The 26,701-nt window shown below is 33.3% G+C and overlaps 3 protein-coding genes across 5 annotated transcripts in view; 2 read left to right on the forward strand and 1 right to left on the reverse strand.

The window, feature by feature from the left end:
- Window positions 1–242: 242 nt before the first annotated feature.
- LOC126781118 (pre-mRNA-splicing factor CWC25 homolog) lies at window positions 243–2,944 on the forward strand. The gene is made up of 4 exons (XM_050505943.1): window positions 243–481; window positions 562–774; window positions 841–1,128; window positions 2,053–2,944. The coding sequence occupies exons 1-4, from the start codon at window positions 464–466 to the stop codon at window positions 2,914–2,916; spliced, it is 1,383 nt and encodes a 460-aa protein (XP_050361900.1). The 5' UTR covers window positions 243–463; the 3' UTR covers window positions 2,917–2,944.
- LOC126781116 (E3 ubiquitin-protein ligase lubel) lies at window positions 2,937–17,856 on the reverse strand. 3 transcript variants are annotated; one of them, XM_050505941.1, is made up of 21 exons: window positions 17,660–17,856; window positions 15,152–15,341; window positions 14,823–14,971; window positions 13,976–14,062; window positions 13,366–13,692; window positions 12,601–12,931; window positions 11,948–12,382; window positions 11,353–11,870; window positions 11,133–11,261; window positions 10,300–10,482; window positions 9,747–10,103; window positions 9,522–9,639; window positions 7,004–9,420; window positions 6,732–6,929; window positions 6,415–6,642; window positions 6,086–6,226; window positions 4,627–4,778; window positions 4,343–4,538; window positions 3,896–4,038; window positions 3,550–3,718; window positions 2,937–3,205 (listed from the first exon to the last, which is right to left on the reverse strand). In XM_050505941.1, the coding sequence occupies exons 2-21, from the start codon at window positions 15,339–15,341 to the stop codon at window positions 3,176–3,178; spliced, it is 6,498 nt and encodes a 2,165-aa protein (XP_050361898.1). In that variant the 5' UTR covers window positions 17,660–17,856; the 3' UTR covers window positions 2,937–3,175. The 3 variants fall into 3 exon arrangements, with proteins under 3 accessions (XP_050361898.1, XP_050361899.1, XP_050361897.1); XM_050505942.1 differs by lacking the exon at window positions 3,550–3,718 and adding an exon at window positions 3,360–3,522 and having other exon boundaries at window positions 7,004–9,423; XM_050505940.1 differs by having other exon boundaries at window positions 7,004–9,423.
- Window positions 17,857–18,369: 513 nt separating this feature from the next.
- The window catches only part of LOC126781126 (hydrocephalus-inducing protein-like), a 40,362-nt gene continuing 32,030 nt past the window's right edge, over window positions 18,370–26,701 (forward strand). Inside the window, 12 exon segments of the mRNA XM_050505952.1 lie at window positions 18,370–18,465; window positions 19,180–19,389; window positions 20,030–20,208; window positions 21,834–21,958; window positions 22,303–22,485; window positions 23,189–23,397; window positions 24,365–24,602; window positions 24,875–25,079; window positions 25,200–25,267; window positions 25,339–25,559; window positions 25,948–26,185; window positions 26,478–26,595. Of these exon segments, the coding sequence (XP_050361909.1) occupies window positions 18,370–18,465; window positions 19,180–19,389; window positions 20,030–20,208; window positions 21,834–21,958; window positions 22,303–22,485; window positions 23,189–23,397; window positions 24,365–24,602; window positions 24,875–25,079; window positions 25,200–25,267; window positions 25,339–25,559; window positions 25,948–26,185; window positions 26,478–26,595 (2,090 nt within the window).

Raw genomic sequence — 26,701 nt, forward strand, 5'->3', positions numbered from 1 at the left:
ATTTGATAATTCTATCTCTGTCTAAACCATTTGTAACGTAATTTTCGTTCTCATGTATGTTATGTATGTTCTTATGTATTCTCTAAATCTGAACTAATTAACTGGTAAGCTTAGTTAAAAACAATTACTTTTCTTGTCAATGTTGTTGGATTACCACAAAACCTATGTCCCTCTATATGTATTCTGTGGTAATTGACATTGAAAAATGACAATTTTTACTACGCTGACGCTTCACAGAATGTCAATGCAAATGTCTAATGTCATCTAAATCTTGAAAGATGTGAAATGTTAAATACATAATACAAATAGACATGTAATTTGCGCTAAACTAGCGTAGGTAAACGGCATAACAGAAAAGTGAAAAACCACCAAATATATGTGTTTATTATATAACTGTTAACCTACTAATTGTTTATTTTCAAATATTTGAATTATTTCTAGTTGTAGTATTTTTTTTACAAATATGGGCGGCGGAGATTTGGTAAATATAATACCTTCTAAGTATTGTATGCATATTATTAAATAAAAAAAAATTCTTAAAATATCGTGTTTTCTTTTAAGAATACCAAAAAAACATGGCATCCCAGCACAATGAAAAATCAAGAGCGTGTGTGGAAAGCAGAACAAGCTGCAGCAGAAGAAAAGAAACGAATAATTGAATTGGAACGTGAAAGAGCTCAAGAGAGAGACCGAGAAGAGTTAAATGCGCTGGCCAAACAAAATGCACATTCTGCTTCTGAATCCAATGACAATCGTTTACGTTGGATGTATGATGTATGTGTATAAATAGAACATTTTTTTTTTAATGTTTGATCGTTTTACATAGATATATGTTTTCAGAAACCCGATAAAAAAGTTCAGGATGAAGACTATTTGCTTGGTAAAGCTATAGATAGGAATTTCGATCAAGCTGGTAAATCTGAACAGAATGAAATCCCAGCTGTATCTCGTCGAGTAGTTGGTTCTAGTATGATAACATCAGCAGGTGATGTTCAGGTTGACCTAGCACGTAAACTCAGAGAGGATCCATTGCTGTTGGTGAAAGAAAGAGAAAGGGCAGCGCGTGCTGCTCTGTTAAATAACCCTGTACAGAGACGTAGGCTTACAGAGTTGTTACGCAAAGAACAGGTAACTCTTATGATATTATTTTATTAAGTATGTACTTGTTTTTGTAAATTGATTATTTGTACAATTTGATATGATTTGTTTTGTGTATGGTTTATACCAGCTGTACTCAAAATGCAGACCTGCCGGGCTTTTGTGATTGGCCCACATGATGTTTCTTTATTTTAAATTTCTAAGGTTTTTATTAACACCTAGATCATTTGAATTAAACAACTGCTTGTGGCGGACACTGCAGTGTTTCAAACGTCATGAAATGAAAAAAATAAATGTTAAAATATATGCGATAAATGTTTGTGGCCTGCAACATGATGACTAACACATGCTTGTGAATCTTATAAAGAAAAGGTTGAGTAATGCTGGTTCATACTTTTTATTTAATTTAGTTAAAATACTAAATATTGAGTATTTAAATATAGACAGATTTGAAGAAATATTTAAGAAATTGATGTTATGTTTTATTATTCACCTCACATTGTATTAAATTTTAGTTAATATAAAAGAAATATTAATATAAAAAGTAGTTTGCCAACATTATCAGCTTGTAAATGTCCCTTTGCTGGGCTAAACCTTTCATTCCTTTTGAGGAAATCCCACTGCTTTAATGCTTGTTGGTGGATTATTCACAATGTTTTCTTTACAACAGAGTACAAGATGAATAATTATAAACACAAATTAATAACATGAAAATTAAAAGGTGCTTGAACTTTGACTTGAACTGCAATTTTTCGTTAGGATTCAATTGTTCTGACCATGGGCCATTGTTTTTTATAATCATTTTTATCATCTTACAATAAAGAAAGTTATTCATTCAAGTCATTATGAAGTTGTAAAAAATTATGAAGCTTCTGTTATTTATTTTACTATAATGAGTGAGAGAATTCAACTTCTTCATTTACGATTTATTTAAATGAAAGAATATTTTTTCAGGAGCAAAAAAATTTACTTAAAGGAGAGAAAAAATCTAAGAAAAAAGACAGCAGCCTTGATAATCTATTAGCAGCAAAATTAAATGCTTTAGGTGGTGAGAAAGGAATGGACATTGCAAAGTTGCTTGAATCAGACGACAGTTCTTCAGATGAAGAAATTAAGAAGAAGAAAAAGAAAAAGAAAAATAAGAAACATAAATCCAAGAAGTGTAATGAAGAGAGTGATGATGATAACTCATCAGTGCTAAAAGATAACAAGTCACGAGAACGTAAAAGCCACCATCGAAGTAGGGATAATAGTGATAAAGAATGTGATTCTAAGGTAAAATCGTCTCGGTATGATTCTAGACATGACAGTAGTAATAAGCCATCTTCATCAAAAAGAAAAACTTCTGAAGTTAGCAGCGATGATGAAGGCTATTCATATAAAAAAAACAGGAAAGATTCCTCATCAAAAAGATATTGGGAAACAGAAAAATTCAAAGTATCTCATGAGTCCAGCGATGATAGGAAACATGTAAGAAAGTATTACACAAAGTATGATTATGAGAACAAACCAAGTAGAATTGGAGAAAAAGATCGTAGGGATAAGCAGGACGCCAAAAAAACTGGCATCAGTGAAGAAGAAAAAGCTGCACGATTGGCATCAATGATTGCTGCAGGTGCAGAGAGGGAAGTTCAGCGAGGTCGCCGTGTGGCAGAACAGCGAGCAGAGAATGCAGCGCCCGAGAAGTCAGTACCTCGACATTCATCTCGCAACGAAGCGCGGGTCTTACCTGACTCTCTTGAAAGTAGAATCCATTCAAACAGACATTACATTCAACGTAACCAGCGACATATGAACGAGCATTTTGCTAGACGATAGCCAAGGATTAAATCAAAAGAGACATTTATTTTTTGTTTAATTCGACATTCATCATACATTTTACAGTAGTATTTAATATATTAATATTGACGTAATAAATGAATACACAAATTGGTATTTAATTAAGAATAAACTAAAAAATCAAAATCCTATACAATAAGTTGATAATAATTACTTTGTAATGTGTTCATTATAATGTGCATCGCCTCGTGTCTATCTTTTTAGTTTGTACTTCTGGAAAGACATCGTCACATCATTTTCAGTCGAGAGGTATCTTCTCCCTAACGATCTATAAAAAAAAAACAATTATTGAATACAATAATAATCCTTAATTTGATTGAGATTTAAGGTATATAATAGTTTGGGCAATAAATTTCTTGATAATATGTGAAACGCGTATTGCCGTGAAGGTAACTTCTGTTTCGCCTTGAAGTCACGAGTACCTCTGCGCACATCCCGGCGTATATAGGATCAGTGTCCCAGGGCCCGCGCTCGGGCAGCGGCAGCGCACGACGGCGCAGCTCTGCCACGAGTTCGCTCACATCCATGATGGGGATTGGGTCGAGCGCACGCGCCATACCCGCCAGGTACTCCACGTAGTGCATCCTGTAAGAACATATTTCATAAACACACCTCAGCAAGGCCCCGTTTGTAGAGGCCGTCGAGCGAGCCGTAGGGCCGTGGTGGAGGTCGTAATGCGGCTCGACGTACTAGCGTTTCTAAGTCGTCCACTCCCAAGATCGGCAACGGGTCGACTCTTTGGCCTCGCACCAGTCGGCTCAAGTACTCCAAGTAATGGTTCCTGCAAAAATATGCCGCACTGACCACCGCCCGATTCCTTTTTGCACCTTTGGTTTCTCGCAGCCGAAGAATGAAATTAAGTGACGGGCGAACGAGTAAAATAGAATATTGCACTGGTTTATTTTTCTTATCAATAATTGCACTATTTTATTATCTCTATATCAAAGAATATACTTACTTGCAAAGTCCTGCCTGTTTTGGTTGTACTTCACTGCCACAGGTGGTATCTACGAGTCCAGTGGGAGTTTCTCGTTGCAACTGTATTGGACATCGATTATTGCTACCCTCTGCTGCTTCCGTTTCGTAGGACACATTATTCATCTAAAATATGATAATCCTCAAGAAGTCACTGCAGAATCACTGCATTTTATAAATTACTATGCTATACTTTGCACTTTGTAGGTTCGACGTGTAAAAATGATGTGTAAAGTAATGTATGTAATGCTTTATAGTAAGTAGGTACCTAACATAAAATAAATCAGGATTAAATATAAATTATTAAATCTTTTTCTCGATTTTCTTAAAATAATTAATAATTCGAAATACACAAACAGGTGGTGCTATATCCTTGTATTATTTATAGATTTCAATAATTTATAAAATAGGTAAGTACTAAAATACTTACTTGTAAAAGTGTCTGTAATTCATGCGGTTCCTTATCACGTAGATAGAAAAGACAATTACGCGGATGGTGTGCATGTAGGCCTAATCGAGCGCAGTACTCGCTGAGCCCGCAGCGCGCTCCCATCGTGAATGGCTTCCCACACCCGAAGCAGAACTCATATTTGCATTGCGTGCAAGTGAAGTGCATACAGCCGCCTCTAGAAATTGCAATTGTACGTGGTAATCGAAGACAAGATGGTCCGGGATAAAAGTTAATCATAATATTCAGGTAAAGTTTAAATTTACCTGGATAATGAATATTTAAAATGACATCTCGGGCATTCCAGTCCGTTCTCTCGTAGATGTTGTTGAACGGCTGCTATAGATCTCTCGGGATCGTTGTCTTCAAGCCATGCTGCGTATTGCTCGCACGTTATTCCGTCATGATTGACTGTCCACTGAGCGATATTAAAATAATATATATCAAATCAAAGATACATGGTAAATATTGTAATCACTGTTTTAGGATCCTATGTTACTTAGTAATCCTACCGCCCTTTTACCCATAGCGTCCGTCCCAGTATCCGATACATAAAAAAACTGACAAAAACAGAATGTCAAGATCATGTCCTGGATGAATATGAAACAATTTAAGTGCAAGAAATAATTGCATATTCAATGTACAATAAAAAAATACGATTTCGTGACTATTCTATACTTATAAATAATATTTCAATAACTTATAAGATTATAAGTTAATTATTTTATTAGTTTCCCTTTAAAGTTAGCACGAAAAACAATCTTTACTCAGTGGGTCAGCTATTGTTTGCAGCTACTGACAAAAACACGCAAATTGTGATATTAGATTAAACGTTCGTCTTAAGCTTCAAGAATCTACACGTTGAGCCGATGTACTGGGTCAAAATGAGAGTACATGTTGGTCGTTGGCGTATACATTTAGTACTGGCTACAAATTAACCATTTAATAAGAATGGTTGAAGAGAAACTACTTATTGCAGCTTCACTGTAATATATTTTTACAGCACGTGATGTATAATCGCATTCATATTTATAAAGTTATGAGAGCCCAAAAATGTGATTCCAGTATAATTTTTCTAAAATGAAAAATAGTATATTATAATATTTTATTTTTTGCTAACCAGAAATTTTAACCTAAATCAGCTGTTTTAGCGTATACGTTCATAAATTTATATAATGTTAATTAGACATTAGTCAATTCCCTCTTCATAAATAAATAAATATATATATTTCTTAAATTATAGTCGTTACTAATATATAACATACTTTGAAAAATTTTATTTTATAGAACTAATCTTAAATTGAACAAAAGAGCACATGTTACATGTATTTCATATTTTCTATGGCTTTGTTTGTTAGCGCATAACTATGTTTTTTCAATTAATTAGTTTATAAATAATATACAGTAAAGTTGTGGCTATACTTGAATGCCTATATATTGTCAAAACAAGACTCCGTTCAAACAAGATTCAACGAAAAAAATTTTTGTCGATAACATAAAATTACAGTTACATCGAAATAAAAAAAAACAACCTTTATTCTATTGTATGATATTGGATAAAACCACTGTAAAAATATAAAAGGCGGAATAGGCGAAAAGAAAGCGTTTGTTTATTGATGTAATAAACTTTTTTTGAAAATTGTATCTGAATCTGTAAATATTCATAATAGAAGCTTGCATGGTGCAAAAGAAAAAAGTATTTTGAAATAATGTAAATGAACAAACCTGTTTTCTACAACTTGAGCAAGTAATTGATTTGCACTCAGGACAGCGTAACTTCTTTTGTTTTGGATGTACGAAAAATCCTGAAGAACATTCGACACACCATTTAAAATTAGGATCTTTTGCAAGAGTCCTATCACGCAACTGAAACAGTTTTGAATGTTAAGCATTTTGTGTATTGTACCACGTAGAAAATTTCAAATTAATGGCTTCTTTTTACATTATTTTATTTCAGAGCAAATAGAAGGGTGTAGGCATTACAAAACAGCGAGTACTGCTCTGCGAAATCGTTACAGGATTATTTTATTAAAAAGACGAAAGTATATTGTTACCTTTCTTTGAAAAAGTTCATGTACTTCTATTTCCAACAATGTTTTTAGTAATATATCCATATGGGCAAAGTAGTCAAGCCAATCATCTTCTGGAAGGTTTTCCAACTCCGGTTCTTTACAATATGGACAAACGCAGTCTACAATACTACGTTCCGTTATTTGTACTGTAAAGTAATGGCGAGCACATTCTCGACAACATCTGTGTGTACAACGTAACATAGATACCATCTGCAAATTGAATTTATATAATTCTATGTAATTCTATTTAAATATATCATAAATTGTAAGTTAAAATTTTGTGTGTCCATAACTATTACCTCATGTTCCGGAAACTTTGATGCGCAAAGTTCACAGTCTTGGTGTAAGTACGCAAGAGCTGATGAAAGATCTGCACATTCTAAAGCAGCCAAAAGAGCAGCAGGAGGATCTGTTCCTTGTGAGATCAAGTCCACCGCAAGCTGCGCCTGCTCCCAAGTTTCTGTTGCGCCTTCTGCTAATAGCATTCGTGCTTGTCTCTAAGGATATCGATGATTAATTAGGAAAACATTTAATTTGAAAACGTAACTTATTGAAAAATATTATAAATTACCTCTGGTGAACCCTCAGGTAATCGAACATTAGCTAAGTCGATTAGTTGGCCAGAAATATGTCGTAAAGTTACCGGTGGTATTTGCGAAACAGGGGTAGGAATCGGTTCCTCCACTTTGTTTAAATTTATTTGGAAATCTTGATCTTCTGGGTCACTTTCGGTCCATTCATCTTCTGTACGACATGTTTCTCTGAAAAAAACATTCTTATCTTTTGGTAAGCCGGTGTCTTGATCTTGTATAGCTGGTTGTGTTGGAGGAGAAGGAGCTGGACTTTTTTTTGATGTAGAAGTTGAAGCCCTAATTTCGGGCATCGCAAATGTTTCAATATTAGTTTTAACTATTTTGTTGTTGAACAGTCTAGTTTGTAGTTGTTTAACATGTCCACTTTGGATGTCACCAAAATGTCTTTTTGGAGGATTAGGTGCAGGATACTGTTTCAAGCTTGCTCTACGAATAGGAACTTTGGATGCTATAAGTTTAGGTAAATTTTTATTCTCTATCTTTTGTTTGGTACTTTGGATTGTTTTTACAAGTTTCGGAATATTTGATTTATTAGTTATATGATGTGTTTTTATTTTTGCACTCTCAGTCAAAGTATTTTTCTCAGCATTTTCTTTATATGCTTGTGCATGTGCATTTGACTGTTCCAATGAACCAATAGTTTCCTGATGCATATTATCACTTAAGTTTTTATTAACAATTTCTTCACTCTGATCTGAATTAATTTGATTGAAATCTTTTTCGTTGGCATTACTATCGTTTGTGGTTATTGTTAATAACATGTCTGTGGCGGTTATATTATCTTTTAAAATTTCAAGATTATCATTAATATGTACACTACTTTCCTCCCTTAATTCTAAATACTCATTTGTAATGTTATTTTTAATTACTTCTTTCGAGGATTCCTCTACTGCTTCAGTAACTGCTTCACTAAGATCTCGTTCTTGAGAACTATTATCTTTTTCTTCTAAATTATCAAATTCTTCTAAAGTTGCCGTAAAGAGTTGAGGCATCTGGTTAGTAATTACTAACTCAATAGGCGAATCAGGTCTGAAAATAGAAATGTCTATTTGTTGTTGGGTATAAGCAGGATTAAATTTACTTTTTATTTTAGTTTTGCTATTATTATTTGAAGAGCTTTTGAGTTTGTTCATATCAGGAAACTTATTAATCGTTTGGTCTTCTTTTTTTTGTTTATCATTGTTGAGTTCTGCATATATTTCTTCAAACGAATTAACTGCAGCAAATAAATTGTTATTCATATCTTGGCTCATCTGCTGTGTATAATTTTTATCTTTTGATTCAGTAATTTCTATTGTTAAAGTATGTTCTTCCTGTAAACTTCTTGCGATGGAATTTAATATTTCTATATTTGTTTGCTTAAAATCTTCAAGTTCAGTTTCGACATGATCCATTGCCTCTTCAAACTGTTCATTCTCTTCCGAACTAGTTCTGTGGATTGACATCTGGTCTTCAAATTTATCATTAGGGTTTTCGTCGTCACTAGTTGATGTATCCTTTTCATCAGACGACAAGTCTTCTGTGCCGTCTCCGTCTGTGTCGCTATAACTTGATTCTTTTTCAGAAGATGAATGTGAATCATTAGATCTATCGCCGACTTCGCTTTGTGAGTTACTTTTATCATTTATGGAATTAATATCAGAGTTGATTTCCCTCTTCATTTGTTGGATTATTTTTTGTGTATTGTCCACTATTTCGTTAAGGTTGATTGATTTATCTTCTTTCACATCATTTATATTTATTACATTAGTATTTTGAACAATGTCTTCAATTTCACCTATTGTCTCTTGAGGTACATTATTTTCTGTTGATATTTTCCTCTCAGGAACGTTTCTTAATTCACTATTTGTGTTTTTTTCTATTGACTGTGATTTAAAGGCTATTGTTTCCTTTATCAAATTATGATCTTTTGATACATTTGCCGAGAAATAATCAATACTATCTTGAGGCTTTTGTGTTTCAATCTGTTCCAAAACATCGCTTGTTTCAGTAACGTCATTTTTGTTTACACTTGGTAATGGGCTTAGTCTTGTTAATGCGTTGTATGCAGCTATGAAATCATTTTCAGATTGAACTAAATCTGTTACATTGGGTTTATCTTGTTCAAATGTTTTACTATGGTTTATGTCACTATTCTCAGAATACAAAGAATGGTTGCCTAACAAACCCTTTAAAAGTAATTTTTCATCAGCTGAGGGAATACCAGCTTGAATTAATAGACTTTTTAATTTTTCTGCTATATCTAGACTACTGTTGTTAGCCACATCTGTGTGATCCTTTATTATCGGACTTTCAAATTCGTGATTAGTCTTGGTATTTATTTCTAATGGTAAGTACATCCAGTCATCGTCTTGAAATCTGTTTGTAGTTACTTCGAATTCGTCTGAACTGTCTTCTGCTGAAATGTAAACGTTAATGTTATGATGACATTTTATGATGATATGGAGTGTTTTATAATGAAATGTTATTGGTTTTTGTTTTGCTTTTTTAGATTACCGCGATTGCGGTGTAAGCGGCTGGAAAATGCAAAGGGTGGTGCCCCTTCATCGTCTGCTCCGGTTGGTGGACCCCATACGTGGCCTCGCAATCTACCTTCTTCACCGATAACTTCTGTCTGAAAGCAGTTTTTTTTAAATATATCTTATAATAAAAATTAATAGTACGATGATTTTTTTTAAAAAAAATAAGAAAAAATATTATAAATTAAATAAAGGATAATACCTGCCGTCGAGATCTCTCCACACAGTCGTTGACAGCAGGCCACATTGCTCCTCTATGTTTTGCCAATGACGCACGGGCTTCGAGCTCAGTGACGTTAACACCTGGAGCGAGTCGAGCTGCAGCGGCGCGAACTCCTGCACACAGACTTGGCCACCGCTCACTTAACCATGCTAGTGGTGCTACTGGATTTTGCGCTAAAGCGGCATGTACTTCTGCTGCACTAAAACCTAGTTTTTCAGCATCGGTCATTAAACGTGCCAATTCTAAGCCCCTTTCGGCGTCACTCCTCGATCCAGCTCCGGCCAGTGCTTCGAGCGATATAGCGCGGTTACTTGAGAATGGTTCCGGTGAAGGAGCCTATATGTAAAACAAAATAAAAAATATTTAATTTATAATATGAAAAAAATATATCATCAAATTAAATAATTATGGGATCGTATTTTTTTGCTTTAGTTAAAAGTTTATTTGAAATATTTTGATTTTTAGGCATTTACCCGTGGCAGTGAAAGAATTTGGTTCACAAATTATTTTTACAATTATTCAAGTTTTATACCTCAGATCCATACATGCTGGAACGTTGTCCTGGTCTTCGTCGGACGTCAAGATGTGACGCCCGTCGTGTGAGGCGACTGGTGCGCCGCCGTTCGCTCTCACTCCAGTCTGCGTTCGGACTACTATCACGAGGCTCTCGCCATTCCCATCTGTTACCGCTTGTACGAACACTCCTTTCGCTTTCCTAAAAATGCAAACGGAACTAAACATTAATAGTTCATATTTTAGCCCAAAATACTTAGTATGTACACAACCGGTATTTTTGAAAAAATGATGTGAATTAATGATATTTTCATATATTGTGCCCACTATAATTTAACTGTTTTATGTAAACTGATGTAAGTTATTTGAATTTCACCTTAACTGCTATATTTGACTTCCTGTAACTGAAGTAGGTATGTATTAAAGTAAGTATTTAAAATAAAATCAATTATATATATAGCAGAAAAGAAAGATGTACAACATGTAGTCTTATCGTTAAGTCAGAATTATCTTTTAGGCATCTGTACGAAACGCTGGAAATTTGAGGAAAGAGAGCAATTTGAGGAAGAATTTTGAACTCGCTGCCGACGCCCACGCAAGTAAGAATGATCCAGTCAATTAATTGTAGAAATATGTTAAGAGAAAATAAGACACTAATGAAGATATCAAAATCTACGAGGTTGAAGGCATAATAAAAATCTAATAATTTTAACACCGTAACTAACAAAAGTGGTATAATTTGGGCGTACTTCTAGATACAGACAAATCTGTACTATATATTATTATTATATAATTATTAATAGGTTAACTCATAACTCATAACTATGGGTAACTCATAACAACTGATCTTACTCGTGTATCACTGGATAAGGAGAGTCTACTATGAGATCTTTCTCGTCGATTCTCTTCTCTCAAGCGTCGTCGTGGCCGAGATCTAGCTACTGATTGAGCTCGCTCCCAATTATTTGGTACTTCATAAGTCTAAAAAAATTAAATACTTAAAGCTTTTTAATGTCCTATTAGCTAGAGTAGTAGATGTTTTTTTGTGAAGTTAGTAAATGTATAAATGTACCTGCGTAGAAATATTCTGTGGCGGTGGAGAAGTTCCAGTATTAGTACGGCTAGATCTGGATAAAGGTCGACTGTCAACATTTTCTCGAGGAGGTGAGCTTCCAACGGACTTTTTTTGAAAATTTATGGAGTTACTTTGGTAAGAAGACATTGTGCGTTTAGGACTATCACGTGGTGGAGAAGGACCGACAGAAATATTATGCAGCTTTGAAGACCCGTCTATGGGACTGCCAATTCTAGAAGACGATCTTAAGTTATTCGATGTTTGATTTGAAGATTGAATAATAGGATTATTTTTCAATAAAGATGTTCTCTGTCCATCTAGTATTTCTTTTGGAGGAGACGGCCCTACAGCTATATCATGACGAATCCGGGTTTGTTCTGAACGTTCATTACTTTGCTCCCTTGTTGGAGTAGTATTTTTGGATTTAAGTAATAATTTATCTTCCCTTGGCGGAGACGGTCCACATCCTGTAGACGTACGTTCTTTAGTTGATCTAGTTTTTTTGCTTTTGTCGTCTGAAAATAAATAATTTATGAATAAAATATGCTTCAATTTTCAGTATTTAACATAATGTATCAAATATTAGTTTTACCAGTTTTTATTAAAGTCTTCTCAACTGCATGACTAGATTGTATGGAAGGTGATCGTGAGGATTTTTCTGTGACTTTAAGTCTCTCTACACCGTTATTAATAACGTCGGTAACAATTTTCGGTTTGACAGTTGGTGTTCGACAGCATACTGCACACACTCTGACTCCAGGCTCATTAACAAATGTGCAATGTTCACATTGCCAAGTAGCAGCGGGTGGTGGTGGAGCGGGTCCTAAGGAGTTATCTTCATCTTTATTTAGTGTTTCTGGATGGTCGCTTTCTACTTCACTCTCAGAGTCAGCGTCACTTGATGGTATAGGAGGAGACGGGGTTCGATGTTTAGAACGCCGTGATGTGCGTGATCGTAAGCTTAGCGCTGGTGAAGCTGCTCGAGAACCTGCCCGGGAAGCTGCACGTGAAACTCCTCGACTATCCACTACAAATGATAACTGTGTTTTAATTTTTTACATAATAATAAATAAATATATGCGTTTGAAAACTTTATTTTCTATTAATTTGCGTAAATCGAGCTTTTAAAAATGCAAAGAGAAACATACTGATTAAGAATCATTATTATGTTCATTGCAGTAAAGTTAATTTATTGTTATAAAGTTAAATATTATATTTCATTTAGTTACTATATTCACTACTTACTTCTACGATAGGGCTGTGGTGTTTGCGGCAAATGTGGATGTGGATGGGTCGGTATGTGAGGGTTGTGTGGTGCTGAATGTGGGCTACAACATGTCTGTGGCCATGGGCCAGCACCAGGTACAGGGCTTGGTCCAATCCATTGATGATCTAAGTTAGCACAACTTCCGTAACGCCAAGGATTAGCGTTAGCTGCGCAATGAGCGCAACCAGTGCATCCGGTCGGGCCTCCGCCTAACTCCATGACCGATGCTCCTCGTCTTAAAGGGCGTCCCCAACTCTGTGTGGATAAGTTCTCCCGTACTTCCCATGGCTCTAGAGGAAGAGGTTGCATCTATGCAAAATAATAAATAATTAATTAAAAAAAATAACTGAAGAATTGTGTTTTGAAAGTTACGCCCAAAATAAGGAGTATGTCTTTTAGAGTTTTTTTCTTATAAACAGGTATAATAATGTATATGATATTGTTCCAAGTCAAAGCAGCCGAGTGTTTAGGCCCAGGTTGAATTGAAATCATGTGCTTAATTTGTGTTTATAATTATTAATCTTAGCTCAGCTGTAAAGAGAAATATCGAGATGAAACCTGCATATGTCGTCTGGAGATGTAGATCTCACATCACATTTGTATCCACTAATTCGCATTGGGGCGGTGCTGTGAAATAAGTTTCGAAACATTTCCGCAAAAGGATTGGAGGCTTTAATCCAGCAGGACGATATTTATAGGCTATTATTTTATTTTTTACTTTTATATATTGTTCCAAATAGTACCATGTTTGGAGTCATATTAAATCCCTGAAGAGAACCACGTGGTCGGCCCCAAGAAGAAAATTGTCCCATGGCCATGCTTTGCTCCTGATTGGCAACAGTCGCATTTGCGTGATGGACGGCACTTGGTAAATATGGCATGCTGCCCATGTGTGACATGTTCGGAACTGCTCCCTGCGGCTGTTGAATAAGTGCGCGTTGTGTGGTGATGTGATTGGGATTAGTTATCGTCGACATTGGATTATGCGCTCCCACTGACGTGTTAAGAGTAGCTCGACGTTGGTCCATAACGGATGGTCGGGGACTAGCACTTGACCTCTCGCCGCTTATCTATAAAAAGGAAATATTATTTTTTACACTATAAATTTTAAAGTATGTTTGTTCTTCTTTTTAGTAGCATTACTGTAACTGATCTACTTATTTTTTTATAAATATCGCTTAGAAAACGATAGCGTAAAATGCACGAGAGTAAATTATAAAATCGTTGTCGATATGGTGTTAACGAGAGGACTGAAACAGCTTTTTTTACCGTTTACCTACTAAAAGTTTTTAAATTGAGTTGTTTCAGCCAAAATACATTTGTATCTCTTTGTATTTAATAATATTGAGGTACCTTATGTCTTCGCGGCGGCGGCACGGGCGGAGCAGCTTTCGGTGGCAGCGGGGGTCTTTCGTCGAGAAGTTGTGAATACGAGAGGGCCTGTATTGATAAAATAGCAAAATTGAACAAAACATAATATGTTGTAAAAAAATAATGATTTTTAGTTCATAAATAATTAACCTGCAGTGATACGCCTATAAATAAAAAGTAGGGATTTCACTGGTGGTAGGGTTTGTGCAAACTCGTTTGGGTAGGTACTACCCACTCATCAGACATTCAACCGCAAAACAGCAGTACTTGGTATTGTTCCGGTTTAAAGGCTACCTTAGTTCCCAAGGTTGGTGGCACATTGGCGATATAAGCGATGGTTAACATTTCTTACAATGTCATTGTCTATGGGCGTTAGTGACCACTTATCATCAGGTGGCCCATTTGATCGTCCGCTTAACTATACTATAAAAATAAAGTAGTAGGGATGCCTATTATGAAAGAATAGAATTTGTAATCGTAATTACTTAAGAATCGTAATTAGGTATTTCCTTTGTGCCTATTGTTATTTACACATACGTCACTTTGTATACATAACATTTTAAATCGCGGGCGTCTCGCCAATATTATGACGCGAGTATTTATTTAGGACCAATCGTCTCTATTAAGAGACATGAGTGTGCTAACTACGTGTATCCTATGAATCTAAATTTAAAATCATAAAGCTAACGGTAATTCTACATGTTGTACTTACCGCGTTTTGTGTGGCCGATTAAAAAAATATTAATTTATGTTAAATGATAATTTTTAATAATTAGTAATCTCTTTAGATATTCTATATAGTAATAACAATAATATTCTTTATATTTACTTGTCGTTGATGATGTCTTCGTTTTGGGTGTCTATGGTACATATCATCGCACGACGCGCACAGAGCTCGTCGGCCGCACTCCGTGCATCGTACTCGTGCTCCGCCCCCGCCGCACAAGCCGCAGGAGGCACCCGCATCTATTGGGTGACCTGAAACATTGTTAGTATAATATTTATGGGTGCATTGATAAAATTATTTTACGATTGTGTTTAGCTTAATGTATTAATTTGGCTCATTAAAACGATATTTGTATAAAACGTAATAACTTGATACCAACACGGACTATTGTTGAAATTATCGTTTAATATTTATAGAATGGTTTTATTTACCTGTAGCTGGTCTTGGCGGAGGTGGCGGTGGTGGCTGCATTTTTGCGTTGACGTATTGATCGGCAGGGAACTCTACAACTTCGTAGTCTGGTTCTGGTTTTGCCATAGGAGCTCGGGGTGCAATAGAACGGACTAGCAGGGGAGTGCTCGGTATTGCCGAGCGCGGGTCCCGCCCTCGGTTTTTCAACATCTATAAATATTTTGAAAATAATAAATGCACGTTTCCTAAACCTCCAGATAAATTAAACAGCGAATGTGTACAAATTACAATTAAATCAAAATGAATTCAGTTTTACATTAGGAGCAACTTGAATAAGTTACTATTGTGTTCTAATTCAAAATTACATTGTGACTATTGAATCGAAAATATTTAAATAAAATAAATGTTTAAGACAACGCTGTATATTATCAAAGTAAGAAAGTATAGTAACAGCTTGTAGCCTGTAGTTGGGCTTAGGCCTCCTCTCCTTTTGAGGAGAAGGTTTGGAGTATATTCCACCTTGTGGTAGGGCTTTGTGCAAGCTCGTCTGGGTAGGTACCACCCACTCATCAGATATTCTACCGCAAAACAGCAATACTTGATATTGTTGTGTTCCGGTTTGAAGGGTGAGTGAGCCAGTGTAATTACAGGCACAAGGGACATAAAATCTTAGTTCCCAAGGTTGGTGGCGCATTGGCTATAAGCGATGGTTGACATTTCTTACAATGCCAATGTCTAAGGGCGTTTGGTGACCACTTACCATCAGGTGGCCCATATGCTCGTCCACCTTCCTATTCTATAAAAAAAAAAAAATATTCCACCACATTGCCACGCACGATGAAAAAGCACATTAGGTGAGCAATTTAGTGATGAATTTGAATCTTCCGTTAAGATAGACTTGAGTTTCTAACTACGGGCATATTGGCATTCACGGTTGTATTTTAGTAGGCCTACTGTAATTGGAGGGAGGTAGAAATTAAATATATATCTGTCTAAATGCCAATGACTTATGTACTGGGACCATGTAAAAAGCAGATTTAGCCATTCAGCATCTGGTGGCTTAACTGCTTGGTTAATTTACGTAAATGAGTAAGTTTTTTTAAATGGACGTTATTAAAATGTAGAATAATGTATCGATATTTTTATGAATACATCATCACGAAAATGTGTCACGATGCCAATGAACAGAAACGAAAACTTTCATGTTAAGCTACAAGCTTTTCGGTTAAGAATTTATTTGACAAGAATAGCTGTTACGCTCGATTCAACATAACATTTCATTGAATATGTAAGCTTTTGATGTTCATCTTTAAAGTTTATTTTTATTTTTATACGCATCACAAAATTTTAAAGTATTTTGCTGATACTTAGAGGTACCTAGGATTTTATGGTAATTGCTTTCCTAAATCCTAGAATTGCAGAATGCATTTATTTAGATTAGTAATAGGATTATCTGTTTCTTAAATTATTACATCTTTGCTGAAGTGTTGTCCGTGCCAAAACATGCTAAAATGTATGCTCGAATAAAGTATATAATTTTTTAAATTATATTGCTTGAAATTAACACAATTTGCCTTTATCAAATAAAAAGGATCAAAACGATTTTAATAAAATCAATTAATCATAGGGTTTTTTTATTAGACACACGACAGTACAAATTTCACAAATTAAATATTTCTGATTGTGGGCTTAAATCAAAATAAATTGTATAACGATTAAGGAACATAATTTAATTTATGATCCATTTGGGTAGCTAATGTTTAAATTGTAACGAAACGAACATCTATACTATAATTAAAAAAAGATATTAAAAAGTTCTTTGTGTACTAAAATAGTATTTCTTACTTGTAATACGTTTCAAAATGGATCAAAATACGAAAGACAAGCATCGCACAATACATTGACAAATAACGACAATGATTTTCTTTTATAGGAAAGATCTTTTAGATGAGCATAATTTCATAGTCTTTTACATTTTATACAAAATAAATTTTATGCTTTTACGACTAGAAAGAAGAAATAAATTAAGTTCTACCTAGTAAACTAGGGAAATGACTTCTTGCTTAAGATGTTTTTTATATTGAGGCTGATTAGTTTTACACTCCATTCTAAAATAAGATTACCAGATTACTACACAATTAATTATTATTTTTTTATACTGTTGTTATCATCATGAGGTGTAAATCATTATTTAATAGTTACATATGGCTTTATTTAATACTCTTTGGTAAAGTTGATAATAACATAGATTTTTTTCTAATTTGTTTTTTTCGTAGACTAGTAAAATATAATTTAATAATAGAATATAGTTCTCTGCAAACTAAACGGCAGCTGTGACCGGGATAGAGCGGGCGTTGCCGCATCGCAAGCGCTCGTCGACCCATTTATTCCGCCTCTCATATCCCGAAATATCGAAAGCATTTACATACTTATTGAATATATGCACTGCCTATTGCAAAATATTTCTGTCATTATAAAATAGTAACGTAATAATGATACCGATTGATATATAAGTTTAGAATACTTGCCGTGATGGGAAAATCTCTTTAAACAACACTAAAATAAACAACACTGGGTAATGCGATTGACGGATCTCGACACAGCCTTGTTGATCATCATTACTCGGTCAGTACTGCACTCGCGATGGGTGTTGCACCCCGAGCGGCGTAGACCCAGAAACTCAACTGGCGTCCCGATAATACCGGTGCCCGCTAATCTTGCGCCCTATCCGGATGAAATTGACAGCGCGAAGACGCGTGCGCCGCCGCCTTCGCCTCTATTTCTGTCCGCGGCCGCGTTGCCCTGATTCTACTAAAATTACTACGCGTTGCTATTTCCGCACTCAACTCATTGCGCTCGTCAAGTACCCTGCGAATTTGTTTTTATTGGTGTTCGTTTTGTTGAACTGATACGATTATTTTTATATATTAGGCCTTATTAGGTATAAATTGAATTTCTAAATTTTATCTTATTTATTAATTTTTGCAATAAAATATGGGACATATTCAATTGAGATTTGTTGACAATAGTTTTTGTATTATTAGATGGAATAATTTCGAATAAATTATATAGGCCTACAAACCTATTATAGCAAGTATGAATCAATCTGCCTTTTCCTTTTTTAAATTATCAAAAGTGATTTTTAATTGTTATTCTCTTAGCAACGGAATATCAAATATACGTTGGTAATGTTTATGTCGAGTGACATGTTTTGTTTGTAAGATCTCGTTATTAAGCAATGGAGATTTTGCAAAAATTCAAACAAAATGGTTATTTTACGGCTGACTTGTACCATTTGCTTGCCAAGAAAAAGCTGGTGGAATCATTCGATGAGGTAAATTGCAATGTATTTGCATTATACGAGTTTGTATTTTACTATACATGTAATACGAAAAAAGACACAAGTACTACGTTTAGAACTCAATGATTTATAATCGAATAATAAAGAGTTCTTCTCTTTACGAAGACATTAACAACAGTTCCAGTAAATTTGGCTCGTAAAGTGTTAAATTATTTACTTTAGAGTCACTAGATATCAATCAACATTTTTAGTTGCGTCTTCACCTGCGGAAATTAAAAATATATATATTAAATAGCATGACTTGGTGTAATAACAATTTGAACAATTGAATTAAGTTAAAATTTAGGTCTTTGTAGCCTTCTTTATAAAATCTTAATTTCATAGCTGTTAAGCTGTGCGTTGATTGTTTGTCATTCTTTACTTTTTTTTGAATCAGGCGATAAAAATGATTTTGAGTTGCATTTTAATTTATTCGTACAATATTTCCAAGTTTGTTACCTTTTTCTGTGTATATCGCTTATAAAGTAATGATTTATTTTTTATTTTCTATGTATATGTTAATTTTCTAACAAATATGATTATATAATTATTCGCTTTTATAGTTCTCATTCTCCCAACGCGGTACACATTAATTTAGGATTGATAAATCTACTTGCTCTTACAGTAAAATGTAAATAAAAGTACACCAGGCAAGGCAAAATCTAAAGCTTTTTCGTCTAAATATCTATATGCATTATTTTTCTACAGATTATACCGTCGGAATATAAAAAGGAAATGAGTATGTCAACTGAGGAACGCCTACATTGCTTGAATAATATCGTAGTGGACAACATCGTACGCTGTGGCAACAATACGAACAAAGTTGTTCTATCGTTTACACCTAGAATAATTGTGTTTCAAAACTTTAAACCAAACGATAAGATAGTCGCTAAATTTTCTGTAAAAAATATAAGTAAGGTAGGTGGAATTAGTTTTTGATATTATTTACTCTTATATTATTATGATATTTAATTAATTAAGAAGTTATAATCCCTTGCAGCTTTAGTTACACTGGCTAACTCATCCTTCAAACTAGAGCACAACAATACTAAGTATTGCTGCTTGTTTGGATAGGTAGATCCATTCATCAATTATTCTAAAGAAATCTATAGCAGGACGTTATTATCGTATCGATTACCTCGTTAGTGTAGTGATTAAAAAAGAAATTAGGTTTTAATGTTGAAAATGAGAATTTTCGAAGTCAGAAAGATATCATTGCTTACACTCCCATGTCTAGAGATATATCACGAGAGCACGTAAAGCTGTTCCTGTGCCTAAAATCTTTACGGTCGTGCCGGATTGTGGGGAAAGTAGACAGTGACATTGTGTTTGCAGGATATATTATTATATTGCACTGGTGTACTACTACTATTCCTGCGCAGGCAGCTAGTTTCCCTTGAGAGTAGCCGCCGCGGCCGAAATTGGTCAAGAAGACATCACATCATCATCACTATCATAGTTTATTGATAAATCTATAAAACTGAAATATTATCTTAAATTTAGTAATTGGATATTTAGTAAAAAAATCGATTTTTGACGTTAATTTTTTTTTACAAAGGGTCCAACATATTTAAACATGGTATGTAGAGAATCTTCCTATTTCTCAATTAAACTGTGTGGTGGACAACTACTGTCACGACTAGCTCCTGGTATAAGCGTAACATTTGCGGTTATATTTCAACCAGTTCAATATGAAGATTATACACATAAAGTTGCCTTTCATACTGATGTTGATCAATATGTGCTGCCTTTGATTGGTAAGAAATTAAACTGTTGTTGTCTTTTCATGTGCTAATACATATAGCTTAAGATATCGTATACTTGGAGAACATTTGATTTCTCTGTTATTGCCCTTAGCGTCGTACCATTAGTTAGGAGCCCCTAGTCTGGTCAGGCGGTCGGTGCGGTACCTTCACGGGCGCGCACTGTGCAGACTCACAGAATTGCCTGTATGCTGTGAATCTAGGACATTGGCACATACACTTAAAACTTTACGTTTACACAAATTAAACAAACTTGCAATGAATTAGGATAGGAACAAAATCTTGTTGTAATGTTGCTTTTAATGCAAATAGTAGAAACTATTTTTATGATTAAAATAAATACACTTTCAAATTTATTGTTTTCTGGTAGAAATATCAAATTATGTTTAATATATATAACTTATAATATAATACAATAAATATACCAATTAACTTTTAATTAATTTTAGCCATGGGCCCAAGACCAATATTTGATTTTCCTGATCAAGTGGTAATACCTGAAGTGCCACTTAAAATTGAAAATAATTTATTCTCGGCAATTCATAATATTGGAATGGTACCCGCAGGTTTCTCCTTAAATACGAAATGGTATGTATTAATTTTACTTTAAAAACTTTATAATAAACCACCTTAGCCTTAAGCACCGATAAGATTGAGTGGTTCGATCACGTTAATTTTATTAAAAGTTTCCGGTTTCGATTAAGTGCAAGAGTCGGTAAGTTTTCATTAAATTGTATTTAGAATTATTTATCTGCGATAATGAAAAACCACATTAGGAAACCTAACCTGCACAATACATAATTTACGCAATGCACAAGAAAAATGAAGTAAACCGTTCTACTTTCGTCATAATATGTTCAGGACGTGAAAGCTATTCTGTTGCTGCAACTTCGTGAGCGAAAAGTTAGATACACTAGTGAAATGTTGAAAACCGACTTTACTCATCGTCTGTCTAATAACGGTGATTAGTTAGTTTGAAGCGTTAATCCTTTAAATTAAACAATCTTTAGTCACTTTCGCATATTAGTTTGAGATATTTTGCGATCGAGTTTTGTGGTCAGCTTTGAGATTGTTCTTACAAAGCAGCTCTTAAAAAAAATAGCTTTTTTAGAAATTATTGAAGTGAAAACTTCTTTAGGTGCGTTGCGCTGGTTTATCGTAGGGTATAGACCCGTGGCTTCGCGTCACCGACATGCTAATATTAATGTAATGAAATCGTTGAAAGTACAAATAATTTGAGTATTGTGGAAATTAATGAGGATAATAATGATTGAAATTCATGTAAATACTAACATAATATATACTAATAATATAAGCGTAATTTAATTATTATTAATTTAAATTAAGCTGTATTCATATTTTGCACCGAGATTGCGAGATAGCGTATATTTTGATGAATAAAAAGCTATAAATAATAAAAATTACTTGGAAAATATTACCTGGAAGTTGGAGTACCAATAGATGTGAAATTTGGACGAATATATTTAACAATTACAAGTTTTCATTTCTATCGAAAGTCTCTACGACTGCCCGTAGCAAACGATTATATCGTGTGAAGCGTTTGAATTTGAAATAAAGACAATTTTGGTCTCTTCACAGTCCATTTTCAGTAGAACCTCAGTCCGCCTATTTAAATCCGAAGCAGAAAATTGATATCAAAGTTGGATTTAAAACAATGCATGTCGGTGAAACTCAGGGGAGTTTAAGTGCCACTTTTGAAACTGGTAATTTTTGGAACCTACTTATATAAAATACTATAAGAAATGAAATTTTATAGTATAGCCTCTATTCTCTATTAAGCGTTAATTGCTGTAATAATCATTTAAAGGGTATCCGTATAAATACCTCTGGCGTATTGTCAAATATATTCTTATCATAAATATTAGGATAATGTCATAGGCAGTAATAACGTTTTTTAATTAATTGGGCTTATTACTAACAAAACAGTTTTTAGAAACGATTGTTTAATTTATAAAATTGTAAGAGTGAAAACAAGTTTTAAAGTGAAGTATTGATCATAAGAGATGTATGTAATACATATACCTACTCTTTTTTACTGTTTAACTAGGTGAAATCTTCCATATAAAACTTTTTGGATCTACGTATATTGTAAGTATAGAATTAGAGAAGCAAGTTGTCAGATTCCTTGACACGTACAACACGATGGTGAGGCAGCAAACATTTAAAATAATCAATAAATCAAACCATGTCCTTACTTATGTGTGCATGAAAAATAATTGTGTTTATAATGGTAAGTTGGCTACATTTTTTTTCAGCAATAACCTTTGATAAATTGTTATTTTTAATTATATTAGGAAAATATCGTATTTTTTTATCAGTGAGTCACCTAATTATGCCGAAATGACTATAAGCCCATACTGTTGTCTGGTTTAATAGACGTTTAAATTAAAGGTGTACTTAAAAATGGACATTTAATTTCATCAATTCTCCGAAAATTACCACATTTTTTACTTTCAGTCTCAATTTTTTTAAACAATTTTGATTATTATTGTTATATACGTTATATACTTTTCTTTGCCACTTAATAAAATAAATTTTCAAGAAGTAATATTTACGGAACATTATTCAATATGGAAACGGCTTTTTTTAATTTAAACTATTATATATATATAATAGTTTAAATATATATATATATATATAATAGTTTAAATATTATATATATATATATATATATATATATATATATATATATATATATACCGCCTCATTTGTTTTGTTTAGAATATATTTTGCTTGAAAGTGGAAAAATTGAGTAAATTTGGTGTAGTAGTACACACTTTACTAATTTATATTTATCTTATTTATCTTAACCTTTTAATATATATATCTATCTTAAATGGGTGCATTTGCCTGCCTGATAGATAATCGTATGTTAACACTTCTTCGAACCTGTCAATTTCTCTTTCATAATAAATAATACACACATTGCTTAGATTTTGAAGAAAAACTCAAACTCGCTACTATATTTTTTGAATTAAAACAAAACGAGTCGGCTAAGTGCAACAAATTGGTACACTACGATGTGTTGAGCAGTGATGAACACGAACGAGTCTACTCAAGAATATTCTTCGATGAGATACAAGCGTTAGTTGCGGATGAAACTTTGCTGTTTCAGAATACACACATGTCTGTTACACCTATTGTAAGTAACATAGCATAGAAATACCTTACATATTATATTCGGGGTTTGATCGCTTTCATACTTTTGTGTAACATTTTTTTCGACGCTTTAGCTGTCGCGTCATTGGCTTACGTGTCGCGGTCATAAACTGAGAGATCTCCGCGGTCGTCGAGTGAGCGAGTATATTCGAAAATAAAAAACTAATATTATCGCGATCAAAACTCGAATAGGATATATAAAATGAATATAATATAGACGTAAAATACGATTGTTACGATTTGTTGCTTCATGATTTTTTAAGTAATAACGATCACGACCCAGTTCAGCAGAGGGTAATATTCGACGTTAACTGATCTCTGTTATATTTGTTTTTATTTTGTTACTATATAGTTTCTAGTAGTATCGTAATATTAATACCACTTATATTTCATTCTGTACTTTCAAATTGTGTTAAATTTATTTTTATTTTATTTATCTTTCATTATTATTTAAGATTCTTAGTGTCATTTTTGCATGTCGTGGTTACCTATAAGTATGGCAACTTTTACCCAAAGACCTTTTGTAAACTTTTAATTTGTAATTATTACTGTATGTCAAGTTGGTGATCCTAAAAAAAAGTGCGGTTTAAAGCTATACATGTAAGTGTAATACATATAAAAAATAAATAGGTAGACGCTATTGCTAATGTGAAAATTTGTGAGTTTGGGTATCGGATAATCAACATAGAACTACTGCTGTATGAATTATGATTAAGCTTGTTACGTATATAGATTAACTTGAAATAGAACAAAGAATAATTGTATTTGTTAGTAAAAACAATTTAGAGCCGTCTACTACTTATTATTGTAATAATATATCGTATATAACTATTAGATATTGCTTAAATGATTATATGGTAACATTATAATATGAATATATCTATTTTTTGGAATAGTTGATAATTTCTAATCTAGTTATAAAAAAACAAATAAAATTATATATTTTTTAGAAGGGAAAGCTCTGGCCAAATAAAGCAACAGAGCTTACTATCACATTTTCTCCTAAAGAAATAGGAGAATTTGAGGCAACGGTATATTTAGATGTGGATGGCGTAAACGACCGCTTACCACTAAAAATAGTCGGTACCTCATTACCACCTCATATAACACTGAACTTGGAAACTCTTGATATGGACCGTGTTTACATAAATAAAATTTACAATTACGAAATTGTTACAATGAACAAAGGTACAAAAAACATGTAATTACGAGTAGTTAATATTAGTCGTCTAAAAATTTTGAAATAAATATCTGTATAGTAATGTTTTTATTTCAATTTACTTTCATGATTAAGTTGAATGAATAGTTATCATTGACCTAAGATATAATATAAAAATCAAATCGGTGTGTAATATATATTTTTTGATATATGACTTATTCCCATCGTCGAATAAGCAAAAACTTTCTATTGCATCTTAAATATGGTTAGTAAATTAGTCTTTTGTTAAATAAACTTTTAGGTCATATCAATGGTGTGATTGTGTATAAATACACACCTCCTTTATTCGGAAGTATTATCACGTGTAATCCCGAGATCCACTGTTTGAAACCGGGCGACCGAGAGGCATTCATTATCTCGTTTTGCAATTCTAACCAAGGACCTTTCTTTGAAGAAATAAATTTTGTAATACGGGAAACGAATGTCGTTGTCAAGCTGTATTTAAAGTAACTAATTATTTTTATTTAAATTTTTTATATAAGCCGGGGCGGCATATATAATAATTTAATATATATTGTTTTACTCAAATAAAAAGTATCTCAGTCCAAAAAATATTTTATTTTCAGAGGTGTTGTAGTATATCCATCATTAATGTTCAGTAAAGCCTGCCTCGACTTTGGAAACGTAAGTCTAGGTAAGTGTTTTAAATAATCAATGATGTGTTTTACCATTATTATAAATAATACTTGAAATATTGGCATTTAGGTGTATCGAAAACTTTAGAATTAGAAGTTATAAATGAATCTCTTGTTCACGTCGACGGAAATGTGAAGATTTCTTCAGACGGGCCAGAAATGCGAAGTATAACGTTAACTGATTACTCTGTTGCCGATAAACCTAAGCCACAAGTGCCTCAGTGGCCGAGAGAGTTTGATATTGAACCTCATAAAATAAGTATAGGACCTGAATCAAGGATTTCACTACAGGTATAACACTAAATAATGTAATCTATTTTTGTTAAAAAATATGATGTATTTTATATATTAGTTTGCTACTTTATTTAACTTGGTAATTGATTTTAAATTAGTATCCAATTGGAGTAATAAGTCGTTTTCAATTTGACTATCAATAAGTAAGAGTAATGCTATGATAATGTGTTGAATAAAGTGTTTTGATTTTGATTTTTGAAATGGATTTCACATAGAATCACGATATAAGTCCAATTTAATTTTAATCATGATGACTAAAGAAATTTGTAGTTGCATATTCTTAACTTGCGTGTAGCAGTTATTTAGATTTAGCAATCCTGAAGAATTAATATACTTTGAAGTAATATTAAAATTGTCATGTTTTAATTCAATTGATATATTTAAGGTAACGTTAACGGCTAATCTGATACGAGCTAATCAGACTTTCCTTGAATTGGAATTGGATAAATCTGACAGTCCGCCCATAGTATTACCTGTAACTTTCAATGCCAATATTCCACTTATAACTCCGGCAACAGAGATAAAATTACGTGCTTGTTTCTTAGACTTCGCTTATAAACAGGAAATTCACATTACATGTAACGAATTCTGGGGATATTTTACGTTGGACGAGTCGGAGGTACGTATGGCGTGTTTGACCTTTTTAATTTTTGATATGGCTTAGGAAATATGATTTATTTTTAAATAGTACATTGTTTTAATTAATCAAATATCTGCACTGTAATAATTTTGTAACATACGTGTATTCAACCCGAATTGAAGTAACGTTGTGGAATAAGCTCTAATACCTACTTCTTTTTAATGGGCTATTACTTTATTATTGCAAAATATGGTATAAATTAAACAAAGTAGAATAAAATAATAATTTATTATTCTAATAATACTACAATAAATTATATTTACATCATTAGACAGAATCCACGTTAGAGGTTGATGTAGCAGTTAAAGAAGGACTCATTAAACCAAACAGTAATCTTATTTTACCTGTAGCGATAAAGACAAGCGTTCTCGGAGTTCAAGAATATTCTGTTCGGTAAATATGGCTCTAAATGGAGTCTATTATAGTAATTGTCTTATGTCATGTATAAAGTAAATCTAATACGTTTATTATATCTCATTGCTTTTAATTGCTTTAATGT

Source organism: Nymphalis io, chromosome 3 (assembly GCF_905147045.1).
Source record: "Nymphalis io chromosome 3, ilAglIoxx1.1, whole genome shotgun sequence".
Lineage (NCBI taxonomy): Eukaryota > Metazoa > Arthropoda > Insecta > Lepidoptera > Nymphalidae > Nymphalis > Nymphalis io.